The sequence below is a fragment of the Zingiber officinale genome, chromosome 7A (genome assembly GCF_018446385.1).
Source record: "Zingiber officinale cultivar Zhangliang chromosome 7A, Zo_v1.1, whole genome shotgun sequence".
Classification (NCBI taxonomy): domain Eukaryota; kingdom Viridiplantae; phylum Streptophyta; class Magnoliopsida; order Zingiberales; family Zingiberaceae; genus Zingiber; species Zingiber officinale.
Window position 1 is genome coordinate 56,162,239 of NC_055998.1, and position 13,229 is coordinate 56,175,467.

The 13,229-nt window shown below is 38.3% G+C and overlaps 2 protein-coding genes across 2 annotated transcripts; both read right to left on the minus strand.

The window, feature by feature from the left end:
* Positions 1–2,167: 2,167 nt before the first annotated feature.
* LOC122001414 (crocetin glucosyltransferase 2-like) lies at positions 2,168–4,563 on the minus strand. Its single transcript, XM_042556131.1, has 2 exons — positions 3,789–4,563; positions 2,168–3,148 (listed from the first exon to the last, which is right to left on the minus strand). Exons 1-2 carry the CDS (start codon positions 4,431–4,433, stop codon positions 2,408–2,410), a joined length of 1,386 nt encoding a protein of 461 aa, XP_042412065.1. The 5' UTR covers positions 4,434–4,563; the 3' UTR covers positions 2,168–2,407.
* A 2,214-nt stretch (positions 4,564–6,777) lies between these two features.
* LOC121999390 lies at positions 6,778–9,496 on the minus strand. Its single transcript, XM_042554076.1, has 6 exons — positions 8,739–9,496; positions 8,164–8,675; positions 7,918–7,983; positions 7,583–7,815; positions 6,959–7,498; positions 6,778–6,834 (listed from the first exon to the last, which is right to left on the minus strand). Exons 1-6 carry the CDS (start codon positions 9,407–9,409, stop codon positions 6,778–6,780), a joined length of 2,079 nt encoding a protein of 692 aa, XP_042410010.1. The 5' UTR covers positions 9,410–9,496.
* Positions 9,497–13,229: the final 3,733 nt, after the last annotated feature.

Genomic DNA, 13,229 nt, shown 5'->3' on the forward strand with positions numbered 1-13,229 from the left:
TTTTCTCTTCCTCTCGCTCTTCCACTTGGGTGATTTTGGCTAACCGAAATAAGGTTCACCCGAATCTAATTTTGGCATTCTCCTCGAGCAGTCTTCCTCCTCGTCTTCTCATCCCTCGGATCGCCACATACGTCCTTCTCATCCACCAGTGTACTCTTCTGCAGCATCTCATCCCTCGGATGCATCGAACCCATCAACTCTCTCTCATGCCGTCCTTCTTGCTAGCTGCGTCTTCCGCTCGACTTCCTGTGCTCCTAAGCACCTGCACACTTAGACACAAGGATCAAAATATAACATGACTTAACCTAACTTGGTTGATCACACAAAAAAAAACCTTGGGATTCCAATATGGATTCCCCATTTTGTTCATAATCTAAGATGATATTCAGCTTAAAATGTTTTCTATCCACACCAACTTGTTGACAAATCTCATCTATCAACTCGTCGTAACTCAATTTATGTTTAATCACTATTATAGCTTTGGAGATAGAATGGTCATGCTTAATTGAACCATTCTCATATTCAATCTTAGCTCCCAAAAACAAGCTCATAGGAATTGGACGTTCTAAAGTCATACTAATAAGCCAAACAACCCTAATTGCATGGTATAGTCATTACATCAATATATTACGTTATGAACTATTATTTAAAAAAAAAGGGAAGATTTTTTAAGCCATAAAACTCACTGTCGTTAAGCTAGAGTACAATTCAATGCCGGTGAATTTGACGAGAATCGAGTTTTTATATTCACAATTAGACATTGCTTTCTAATCCTTCGCAATGAGTCAAATTTGCCTTCTAATCCTTCGCAATGAGGTGCTCCATCGTGGCCTGATTGGACAGCTCATGGGGTGGGAGGCCACGAGATCGCGAGAAGAAGAAGAAGAAGGCAGCAGCGACGGTTTAGGGTTTAGGCGCTCTCTGGTGTGGCTTAATCAAACAGCTCATGGGGTGGGTGGGCACCACGAGAAGAAGAAGAAGAAGGAGGAGGAGGAGACGGCGATGACGGTTTAGGGTTTAGGTGCTCTTGCGTGGCCTGATTAGACTGCTCATGGGGTGGGCGAGCACGAGATCGCAAGAAGAAGGCGGCGGCAACGACGGTTTAGGGTTTATTAGGTGTGTGCATGAGAGGTTAGAGAACTTAGAACTTAGATTTTAATAAATAAAATTCATTTTCTAAAAATATAATTATTTTAAAATATAATATAATTAAAATTCATTTAAAATCTTTTAAAAAAATCTATATAATCATATAAAATTATTTTCTTATTAAATATTAATTATATTATTATTATTTTCTAAAATAAATTTTAATTAAATTAAATTTTAAATAGTTTTAATTATTACCATCCTATATATATAATTTATTATTTATTCTTTTTATAATGTTGTTTAGTATTTTAGGCATATGCTTAAATACTTATAATTAAATATTTAATATAGATTATTTTCATAATTTTTAAATTACCAATACTCTAAATATAAATTATAAAAAAAATCATTAATTCAAAATTTTAAATATATTTTTCTATGTTATTATTGTATAATAATTATATAAGGATTAATATTATTATTTTTTAATATATATGCATCATGGATTTTTTTGAAGAATAATATTAATTATAAATTGAGTTTATGACACTATTATTATGATTGGATGACATTAGATAGATTCATATGTGGGAATAAAATATTCAAGAACAGCTTCTACGTTTGTTTAGAAATTCCTCATTTTTTATTTTATTTTTTTTATCCAAGGTGATTTCATATTTTATAATTACCGCAATATAAATGCCAAATATTGTCTCTCAATATTTATGAAAATTATATAAATAATAAAATTAATAAAATTCACATTTCTTAAAGGTGAAACTACAGCTTTCGCATTTAAGAATTGCGAAAGCGGTAAAAAAAATTCTTTGCTTTTTTGTCATGTCTAGAACGTTTGACATTTTCATCTAGTTTTGCATTTGTAAATAAGTTTCGCATTTACCAGTTTCACATTTTGCAATTCCGAAACGCGCATAAAGATAACTTCTTTAAAATAAATAAAAATAAATAAATAAATAAATAAATAAATGCTTAGTAAATTTCAGGAATTTTTCCGCCGGAGGGAGCGAAGTTGAGAGAAAATAGTTCGAACATGTACTTCCTAACTTTAGTGTCATCTCCTCCACTTTTAACCGCCCGATCACCTGGCAACCCACTGTACACCGTATCAACAATAAATCTATACAGAGATCATTCAACTGTATTCAGTATATCCCCCAAATGGCATAAATAAACCCGCACTCTCTTTAAAGCTGATCAAATAACACCAAAACTTACAAGAATTGTGATATTCAAATCCTAGAGAAATTGAATTACAACACTTTAATCGACAACTTCATGGACGTAGATGAAAATCTTACTCTGCTTTGGAGCAATACTTATTGATGAGTTCGACAGTGCTCTTACCGGAGCTTCCGTTCCCATCGCCGACGGCTGCCTTGGCCGCCTCCCTCCACTTGGCAGCGTTCCGCCTGATCTCGTCGCTCCGGCTTCCCTCCATCACCTCCCTCACGCACCTCACGACCTCCTCCCTCCTCACCAACCGGGCCTCCTCATCCCGCTTCGCCCTCACCCCGACCCCCCACACGTCCTCCACGTACTTGGCCACCGTCGGCTGGTCGGTCCACTGCGGCACCGCCACCATCGGCACGCCGAGGCTCATCCCTTCCAACGTCGAGTTCCATCCGCAGTGCGTCACGAAGCACCCCACCGCATCGTGCGCCAGCACCTCCAGCTGCGGGCTCCAATCGACAACCAGACCCCTGCCGGATCCGCCGTGCTCCTCCGCGAACCCCGGCGGAATCATGTCGGCTTCGGACGACCGGACCGCCCACAGAAAGTGCTTGCCGGCATCGGCGAGGCCGAAGGCGACCTCGAGCATCTGCTGGGGGCTCGGCGCGGCGGTGCTGCCGAAGGAGACGTAGACGACGGAGGCGGCCGGGCGGACGTCGAGCCAGGCCACGCACGGTGACCCTTCCGCCGAGAGGTGGCGAAAGACGTTGTTTGCGCCGGAGGGGTTTCGGTTGTCCAGGTACGCGTACGGTATCGTCGGACCTACGGTCTTGACTGGATAAGCACTCCTCAACCAATCTATTTGCTGCTCACAAACATTCCACAATCACATTTCAGCACAAATCAACTACAAAGACAAATCAGGGTAATTTGTTGCAGCGATGCGAGGAGGAAGATCGCAGGGTAATTTGTTAAAGCGTTTTTGGAGGCTGAAAAGGCAGGGCAGGGAAGGGATAAACATCATGCGCAGCGCTAGACGACAAGAAGTCAGCGTTTGATGCGCATCGATTACGGACAAGGGCCGGCCTCTTGTCATAATCGGAACAGAGCACAATGTCAGCCGTCTTATCCATTCGGCTTATACGCACAGAAATGGAAACCCAATAGACAGCACCCAGAATAAAATCTTTCATTTGAGTTTTTTTTTATAACATTATTCTCTTTAATATTAAAATTGCATTCCGAAAGGAACGCTCACGCAGTGGTCTAAAGGAATTTCACCTTTTAGAAGAATTTCATTTCCCTAAATAGTATAAATATTGTCTTATTATAGAAGATTTCGCTTTATCGTATTATTTAATTATCTCACTGTTGCTGTTGTTATTTTAAAAATAAAGCCTTTTAAAAGTAATGAAATTTCCAGACTGTCTCACTGCAGAACATTAAGGTGGAGAGGCTGAGATTATTAAGAAATTAATTAATTAATTAATTTGTGATCAAGTCACCTGAGGCTCCCATTCATAGACGGTGTTGACGAGCACCTCGTCCACCTTCTCTAAGTCTCTGAACTGGTTCAGGACCAGGTCCAAGAACTCCGGGAAGATGCTGATCCCCTCCGGCAGGAACGAAGGCAGGTCTCTCAGCTCCAGACGAGGCAGCGCCGGAAGTTCTACCGCCTCCCGCACCGGTACCTCCACCATCCCCGCCTTCACGTGGAAGTACACCAGGTTCACGGCGGCGCACTGCGTAAAGAAGGCGGCGGTGGGGATTCCGTGCCTTCTTCCGACGTCGCCGGCCCACGGCAGGAAGGAGTCGAAGATGAGGAGTCGGACGGGGCTGGGGCCGGCGGCTTCGAGTAGCAGATCGTCGAGGCTGCGTGAGCCGGCGCGCTCGAAGGAATCAAGGTACGCGTGGACGGAGGCGGCCTCGGCGGAGCCGCCTGCGTCGTGGCCGTCGGAGATGGGGGCGAGGCGGACGGGGCCTGGGGAGGGTATCCTGGTGGTGGCGAGAAGGAAGCGGGTTGGAGTGAGGGTGGCAGCGAGGCCGTGGGCGGCGAGGCGCTTGGCGAACTGAAGCATGGCGTTGATGTGGCTCTGGTTTGGGTAGGGAATCAAGACGACATGGTCGTAGGACTCAGAAGCCGGCGACATGGTCGGAACTCGGAATCGAAACAGGGAGCTAGAATGGAGGAGGAGGAGGAGGAGGAGCAAAAGTCAATTCATTGTAGAGTATGCGTGAATTTGGGCTTCACGTTTCCTCACAATCATTCGGTTTCATCCCCCAATCGTTTTAGCGCATATATATATATATATATATATAGATAGAATTGACATCTAATATAAACTAAACAATAATAACAAAATGTTTTAAAATACGTGTCGAGAACCAAAAAAAATAAAATAAAAGAGATTCTCATCAGATTTAGAACTACGGAAGTCGGAAGTCATCATATATATCCTCGTGTTTGATGATTCTTAGATGCATCGATCTGTCCAATTCAAGTGGGATCAATTCCAACGAGTTGCCTTAGCTTTTATTGATTTGGAATCTAAAACGGAGCACTTTTAGTAAAACTCTGTTCCACGAAAGTGAATGCATCAGAATAACCTGAAGCAGTGATGGGTTGGTGTTGATCGAGGTGGCCCATGTCGCCAATTTCTTCTCCATTTTTAGACTGCAACGGTGGATGTATATTTAGCAAATCTCAATGGATCAGAACAGCCGCCTCAATGGCTTGTTCTATTGCACAGACGTGGTTGAAGCCTTCGAGTTCCCACTTATTATAATGGCTTGGCTTGATTATTTCTCAGGCATGTAATTAATGATTGTAATGAATATGGCTGACTACTCAGGCTGATTAATTATCATTCCGGTTTTACAAAAGTACTTCGTCATCAAAATATTTCAAGATGTCACAAAGAATCCATCCGTCCGAGTATTCTTATCAATGGTCCATTGAAAAAGAAATATATTCATTAACCTATCAAAATTGGAATGCAATCCTTAAATTATTACGGATGACTGTCTGCTACACTTAACACAGTTAAATGTGGCAGACTTTTTTTTTTTTAACAAAGCTCGAATCGATCGTATGTGTACATTTATTCTTATGTAAAAAATCTGTTGGTTCGAGTCCCACGTGAAAGGGGACCATTTTATCGCCCCAATTGTATGGCAACATGCAGCTGCAGTTATTTGTACCACAATAGATTAAAGTATCGCTGATAAGATGGTCCCTTCCTGGGCTACGTGTGAAGAAGACTTGCATTTAATTTTGGATCAAAATAAAAGGGGCATTTTTTATCCAATTTGGAAAAAAATAAAGTATTTTATTATATTTTTCATTTAAAATATTCTTTTTGTAGAGGTTTTGTTAAAAATTACTATGAAATATAGTAGTTTTGACCAATTTGTCTCAAATTATTTTTGGGAGTTTGGGCATTATAAAAGTTTTTTATTAAAAAATGATAATTTTATCAAAATTAGTATGAAATTATTGAAGTAAATTTAATTTAACAAAAAAATAATTTTAATTGATTTTTAAAAATATTTTAATATAATAATATTTTTATGTATAATAATTTTGATTAAAAGTGTGTAATTTCCTTTTATGCACCCTTCACTTAATGTATGGATTGAGAAAGGAAAAGAATTTAAGGTAAAAAAAATTCCTAGAGAGAGTAAGGGTAATAGGGAAAAAAATCTTAGGAAATGAAAGAGGGAAAATAAAAAAAAATGAAAAATACTAAAAAATGAATAAACCTGTGGCCGTGAGCAAAGTTGCCAGCGGTTGTGGCAAGGTCAATCGTGACTTTGCAAGGTCCCTCGTAGCCAGGGGCGGAACCAGAAAAAAAATTTCAGGGGGGCTGAATTGTACAGATATTTTTTTTATGACTAAATAAAAATATTTAATAATTAAAGTTTTACTTCAACTCTTGCATAATATACGATACTACAGTCTACAGAAACTATACACATAAAGTCTGAAATTTAACGAACAAAGGAGTTAAGCTCTAGACTCTAGTCTATTTATTTCCACTGTGTTGATCCCTCCAAGGCTCCAACTCTTGCATAATATAGGTTGCTGCAGAAACTACAGCCAAATAAACATGAACGTCACTCATATAAATCATAATATGCATGGAATTCTTATGAGATATAGTGTAGAACAGAGCAAAAAAAAGAAGTTCAGAATTTTGAGGAATCAGTGATGAACAAAGAACACTTTAATAGCAAATGTTTCTGTCAATACAGAAGCAATAAGAAATAGGTCTACATCTCATTTTGCAACTCACTTGATGACTAACAACAGGAAACACTCTCCATGCAAAAGCTATTAGCCATTTAGCCTATTAAGTTAATCACAACCAAATAACCAATTGATCTTATTGATCACTTAGGATTCTCATTTAAATCATATAACAAGCTGCAATACTAATACTTGCAATATCTGATTGAAATGATATTGTTAGAGTTTACCAAGAGTCCAAGAGACTAGAACTCGAGAGCCTTTCCCTTGTCCCACTTAATACTAGACCGATTCTCCATAACCTGATAAATTAACATTGAGAACATTTAATCTAACTTGCAGGAGAAAAAAATTAGAAGTTTAGGAAAGATTAGTCTACCTTTCTTCCATAGGTGAGCTTCATTTCCGGGGCTGACGAGTCGGTACAAGAGGAGGCAATTGGATTCTACGAGACTGCATTTGTTGAAAATGTTGTAATATTTGCTCATTTTCAATTGTAGAAAAAATATCCTTTTCAATGTATACAACTAGACTGTCATTCATCCATTCATCTCCCATTCTATTGCGTAAATCAGTCTTCACAGTCTTCATTGCAGAAAATACTCGTTCAACCGAAGCAGTTGCAACTGGTAAAACTAATGCCAACTCTATCATACGATAAACCAATGGGAACACTAAATGTTTTTCAGTCTCAACCAATTTCTGAGCAAGAATTTCCAAGTCATCAATTGAAGAAAAGTAAGGATCATCCCGTAGATTATAAAAGTAACGCATAAGTTGTTGTTCCAAAAATAAATAATCAGGACCACAGAAGTTCTCGTGATAAAAATCAGCAAGATTGATGAGTTTGTGAACATCAAATTGAGAGAAAGAATTTCTTGGATGAAGACATGATATGCAACCAAGCAATTCTGTACTAACTTCTGAAAAACGATTATTCATCTCTTGTATAATTAAATCAACAACCTATCATTCAAATTTGCAACCATGATAACATTAATAATCAATGAAATATCTTTAACAAAAAAAATAGATATTTAGAAATAATACCTGACAAAAAATCTCCACACGATAATGATGAAAATTGGTGATGAGCTGCCCTCTACGCCTACCATGACCACGAGTTAGCATGTTGTCCTCCATATCAAGTATTGGAATCATATTCAATTCACAAAATGTGTTAACTTGTTCCAAAATTATCTGCCATCCATCTTCCCTGAAGTCTTGTAGTCGACATTTCACACTTCTAACCAAGGACATGACTTGAACAATATTTTGATCCCCTTGTTATAAGGAAAGTGATAACTCATTTGTAATTCCCAATATATACTTCATCAAATGTAACACAAAAACAAATTGATAACTCTCCATCTTCTCAATTAAACCTGCGGCAACACCTTTATTTGCAGAATAAGAGGCGTCATCATATACATTTCCTAACACTTCTATCACTGAGGACCACATAGAGCATAAACGAAGTAATGTTAAGTAGTGTGATCCCCAACGAGTATCTCCAGGTCTTGCTAAACTAGTTTCTTAATTTTTTCCTTTTCCACTAGTAATTTCTCCACTTTCCAATTCAGCAATTATTTTATCATGTTGAATCTTTCTAAGTTGATCTCTCCTCTTACAAGATGCTCCAGATATATTCACAATCATAGTGATATACCCAAAAAATTCACTCACAGTAAAATTATCATGGGCAACAGCAACAAGAACTAATTGGAGCTGGTGAGAGAAACAGTGAACATACATTGCAAATGGATTTTCTTGTAGTATCAGAGATTTCAATCCATTGAACTCACCACGCATATTTGAAGCTCCATCATATCCTTGGCCTCTCAATCTAGATAATGATAAACCATGTTGCACAAATAAAGCATCAATAGCCATTTTCAAAGAATGAGAACTGGTGTCAGGCACATGCACAACTGCAAGAAATCGTTCAATCACACATCCTTTTTTATTCACATACCTCAAAACAACTCCCATATGCTCCTTCACTGAACTGTCCCTAGCCTCATCAACCATCAAAGAAAAGAATTTATCTCCAATATCATTGATTATAGCAAGTGTAATCTCTGAAGCACAAGCACGTGTTAAATCCTTTTGAATTTTTGGGGAAGTCAATTGATTGTTTGCAGGAGCATTTTGTTTTATAACTTTAGAAACCTCTTCATTTCGTTGACTATACCATTCAAGCAACTCAAGAAAATTACCTCTATTTGAAGAACTAGTTGACTCATCGTGTCCACGAAAGGGCAACCCTTGCTTCAATAGAAAGCGTGTCACATCCAGCATTGCTGTTAAACGAGTCCGATAATCAATTTCCATATCGCGACTATGTACTCGTAAAATATTCCCCACACTATGCCTTTGATCTTGAAAAGCCTCAAATTGTATTCTAGCTTCATTGTGACAACTATTCACAGTCCCCATATGACGATTGAATCTTTCTAATGCCCTTTTCCAATTGTTGTATCCATCTTTTATAAAGGCATTATCTACATTTTCTTTATTTAAAGGTTTGAAGAGATAACACCAAAAACAAAATGCAGCATCTTTTGATATGCTATACTCTAGCCATGTATATTTTTTATACCAAGTTCCTTGAAAACTTCTTTCTTGATTACCAAAAGTTGTTTTCGGATACACATGACCATTTGGTTGACAAGGCCCTCGGAGCGCATACTCTCTTCGAGCTTGATCTCGAATAGTAATATCAAATTCTTCAATTGGTTTTCGTAATCCCGGATCACTAACAATATCATCCAAATTCAATTCTACACGGGATTGATTTTCTACTTGTTCAATAACATTCGGCTCATTAGAGGAGCTAGAGCCGGAACTACGAGTTCGTTTAAAAAATCTCTCCATATCCTACACAAATAAATAACTAAAAATAAATTATGTAATGAACAACTACAAATGTAATGGAAAAATATATGTTGAACTAAAACTTTAATAAACTACCATAGACCACAGTACCATTGCCAATTTAATAGAAATATAGAATACTCATGGAAAACTAAATAGTCTAAACTATAAATGTAATTCTGCATATTTTACAAAAAAATAAAATAAATAATAATGGAAAACTACCAATCTAATAGAAAACTAAACTATGGTAAATTCACTAAATTGTAATATGGACTGTACATTTTCAAAAAAAATCAAATAATAAAAAAAATTTAAAACATAGCAAATCTAAGTTCTAACCTTGTGAAGAAATGGTGTTGAAGCTTGGATTTGGAGGCTTAGAGTTAGAGTCGAGAGAGACTGCGAGTTGGAGTTGGAGGCTGGAGACCTTGGTCCTTACTCCTTGGGCTTGGACTCTAGTCTCTAGAACCTTGGTTGGAGGCTTGGAGTTGGAGAGTTAGAGTTGGAACTTGGAGGAGAGTTGAGTAACTTGAGTGGGAGTGGGAGAAGAGCTGAGGACTGAGGAGGAAGAAGTGGAGTTAAGGACTTAGGGTTTGAAGTTTGAATCGCCGTCTGCGAAATGTGAAGCAGCAGGCAGCAGCTGCAATTCTGCAAAGCAATTTGGGGCTTTTACTTTTTACCAACCCTGTTTAATGTTTTTTTTTATTTAATTTATTTAACAATGGGCCCCACCTATTATTGTTTAATTAAAATTGGTAAAAAAATTTAAAAAAAAACAAAACAAAACTTCGTCTTCTTCGGCACAGCCACACGCCCACACAGTGACACAGACGCAAACTGCACACACGCTTCACGCTTCACAGGCCGGCGCCGGCGCACGCACTACGCACAGCGGCACAGCGCAGGCACAGCCGTCGCGGCACGCCGGCACCAGCGGCGGCGCATGACGCTCCGCCACAGGGGAGGGCCATCGGCGTCCGGCAATGGCAGTGGCCAGTGGGCGGCGCGCCGGCGTCCAGCGGTCCAGGTGGAGGTGGGGGGGCTGAAGCCTCCTCATTCCGGTGATGTATAGTGGACGGCAGCAAGTTGGGGGCCTGAAGCCCCCCTCAGCCCCCCCCGTCGGTCCGCCACTGCTCGTAGCCTGTGATCACGCGAGGTGACCATTGGGAGAGTTTTTAGATCAGCAGGAAGAAAACTTCATTTCCGTCCGATTTGATGGAAAAAAAATATCTAAAAAATATTCAGGGATGAATTTTTAAATTTTTCTATCCCTTTGTTTATAAGATAACTAGCAATAAGGATAAGCAGTCTATCCTTTTTAAGGATATAAAAATTTAAAAAAAAATTCTCAAATTTTGTTTTTGTCCTACTAAGTAAATTGGGATAAGTCATAGCAGTTTTGCCTAAATAGAATAAAATTACTTTTATAATAAAAAAACTATTTTATTTTTATTTTCTAAGAGGACACGTCCAAAATTTTAAAATTGTCAAAAGGGCATCATACTTTACTATTTATTACCGAGTGCATCTAATTTTAATATTTTCTTTACTAATTTTTAGGCATATAAGAATTAAATTTTAACGTGAATAACAAATAAATTTATTTTAATAGATAATTAATCTAAAAATACTAGATTGATAGGCACTAGTTATTAGAATCGTCAATTTAGATTACGTCTATCAGCTTGATCCATCTCGTTAAATAATTTAAATAGATTAAGTTAAATTTTATCCATCTATTCAAAAGTAGAGGTAGATAGGCTGACCCATCTGGGCTCTTGACCCACATGAATTGGCTCGCTATGAGTTTGGGTTAGCTTACGGATTAAAAAAAAAAAAAATTCTCTAAAATTTAATGAGCTTGTAGATTTAACGGCGAGTGGGTTTGAAGACAATTTCATCAGGTTATTGTATGACATCTAATATCAAAAATATTGTATAATTTAATTTAAAAAATAATCATTAATATTTTTATCCCAAGCATATCTATAAAACCAATATATTATAATAATAAACAAGTTGGAAATTTGATAGCATGCTCATGCAAAGCTTGTCACAAACATCTAGAGTGCTATGCTGCAAACGATACATCTAAACATGCCTATGAATTGCTACCAAATTGACTGAGATATAAGAAATTGATATTGATAGGAGTATTCTTTCTTTTTAAGGCATGATTCAACTCATCTAATTCATAATTCAAATTTAAAAATTTATATATATATATATATATATATATATATATATATATATATATATATATATATATATATATATATTAGTGAATTCTTGGATTAGTTTATATATATATATATATATTAGTGAATTCTTGGATTAGCTCGCATAAACGGTAACACACTTTGGGTTAGGGATTTCTCAACCCTCCAAATGGCTAACCCATCATGGGTTTGCCTACCCCATCTCAGGTTGCTTGTCTGACAACTCTATCCACTGCAAGTGCTTCCCCATTTAACATAATGGCCGGTGGATAGAGTAATCAATTTGGGTTGGGTTCGTCGGGTTGTCCCACCTCTCCAAACAATTTAAGTAGGTTGGATTGAGATTTTATCAACTCATTTTAAGATAGGTCTAAACGAGCCGACCCACTTGGGCCAGCAACCCGCACAGGTCAGTGTGTGATGTGCTTGTGTTGACCCAGGGTTGAGAAAAAAAAATTTTCTTTTAAAATTGAAATCTAAAGTGAAAAACTCAATGGACTCGTGAGCTTAACCTACCTAATTCACAATCCAAGCTTAAAAATTTTAACCTTTTTTATATTTTTTTTTATGGGTTCGTGAATGGTGTTCGCCTATCTCACAACCCACCTTGGATTGGGTTGAGTTGGTTTGGATTGAGTTGGGGATTTTTCAACCCTTTAGGATGGCAGGTGAGCCCACCCACACCCCTCCATATAATGGGTTTTTTGTGAGTCAGCCAGCCCCTGCCATGGATTGGCATGTTTGACAACACTACCAGTGGGAAATTTTCGTAGGATTGAGCCGACCACTCTCAGGATTAGTCGACATAAGTTGGATACTTATTGCCAACTAAGAAAGATAAAAAAAATGAATTTTTAAAAAATAGACATTGTGCAGATAAAAATGTCATGAAGTTGAGGCTTTAGGGTATGATGGAACTTAGGGGCAATGAACAAATCTACTAGACTTAAATCGAGCCCAATCAAAGCTAAATAAAACCATCTATAAGTTTTAACCGAAACTTATTAATGAACCTAGAAGATTTGAAATACTAAAACTGTTGAGTTATGTTTTTTAATTCAAACTATTCTTCTTGGTATTTGTTGTTGTTCTAGTAATGCATGTGTGTATGTATTTAGTCTCACATTGCTAAGCTAAGAATGTTGGAAGACGTTATATATGGAGCCCTTCTATCCTTGCTTAGCAAAGTTAAGGGGATCTACACGCATGCGCGGGCTGAGCCCAAATTAGGTGGTTTCCGGGGTTCGAGCCGGAAATCCATAAACCGGGTGTGACACACGCGATCATCGCGCGCAGGGGGGGGGTGCAAATCTCCAACTCGTGGGCCTCACGCTCACAGGCGGCCTGGTTTGTTTTTGCCAGTCTTTGGTTCACTAGCGAAAGCAGTGTTGGAGCAATCCCAATGGTCCGTGCGACCATGTATTTTGGTATTTGGGCAAAGGGTGTAAGTTAGGTTCACCCTTGTATTTGATATGTGTATTTGAGTTAGGTTGATGGCTTCGGGTCCGGTGAAGGATGAAGCATCCGAGGGACCGTGGACAATGCAGCGAGGACAAGGGACGAGGGAAGTGACTTCGAGGCATACGCGAAGGATGACA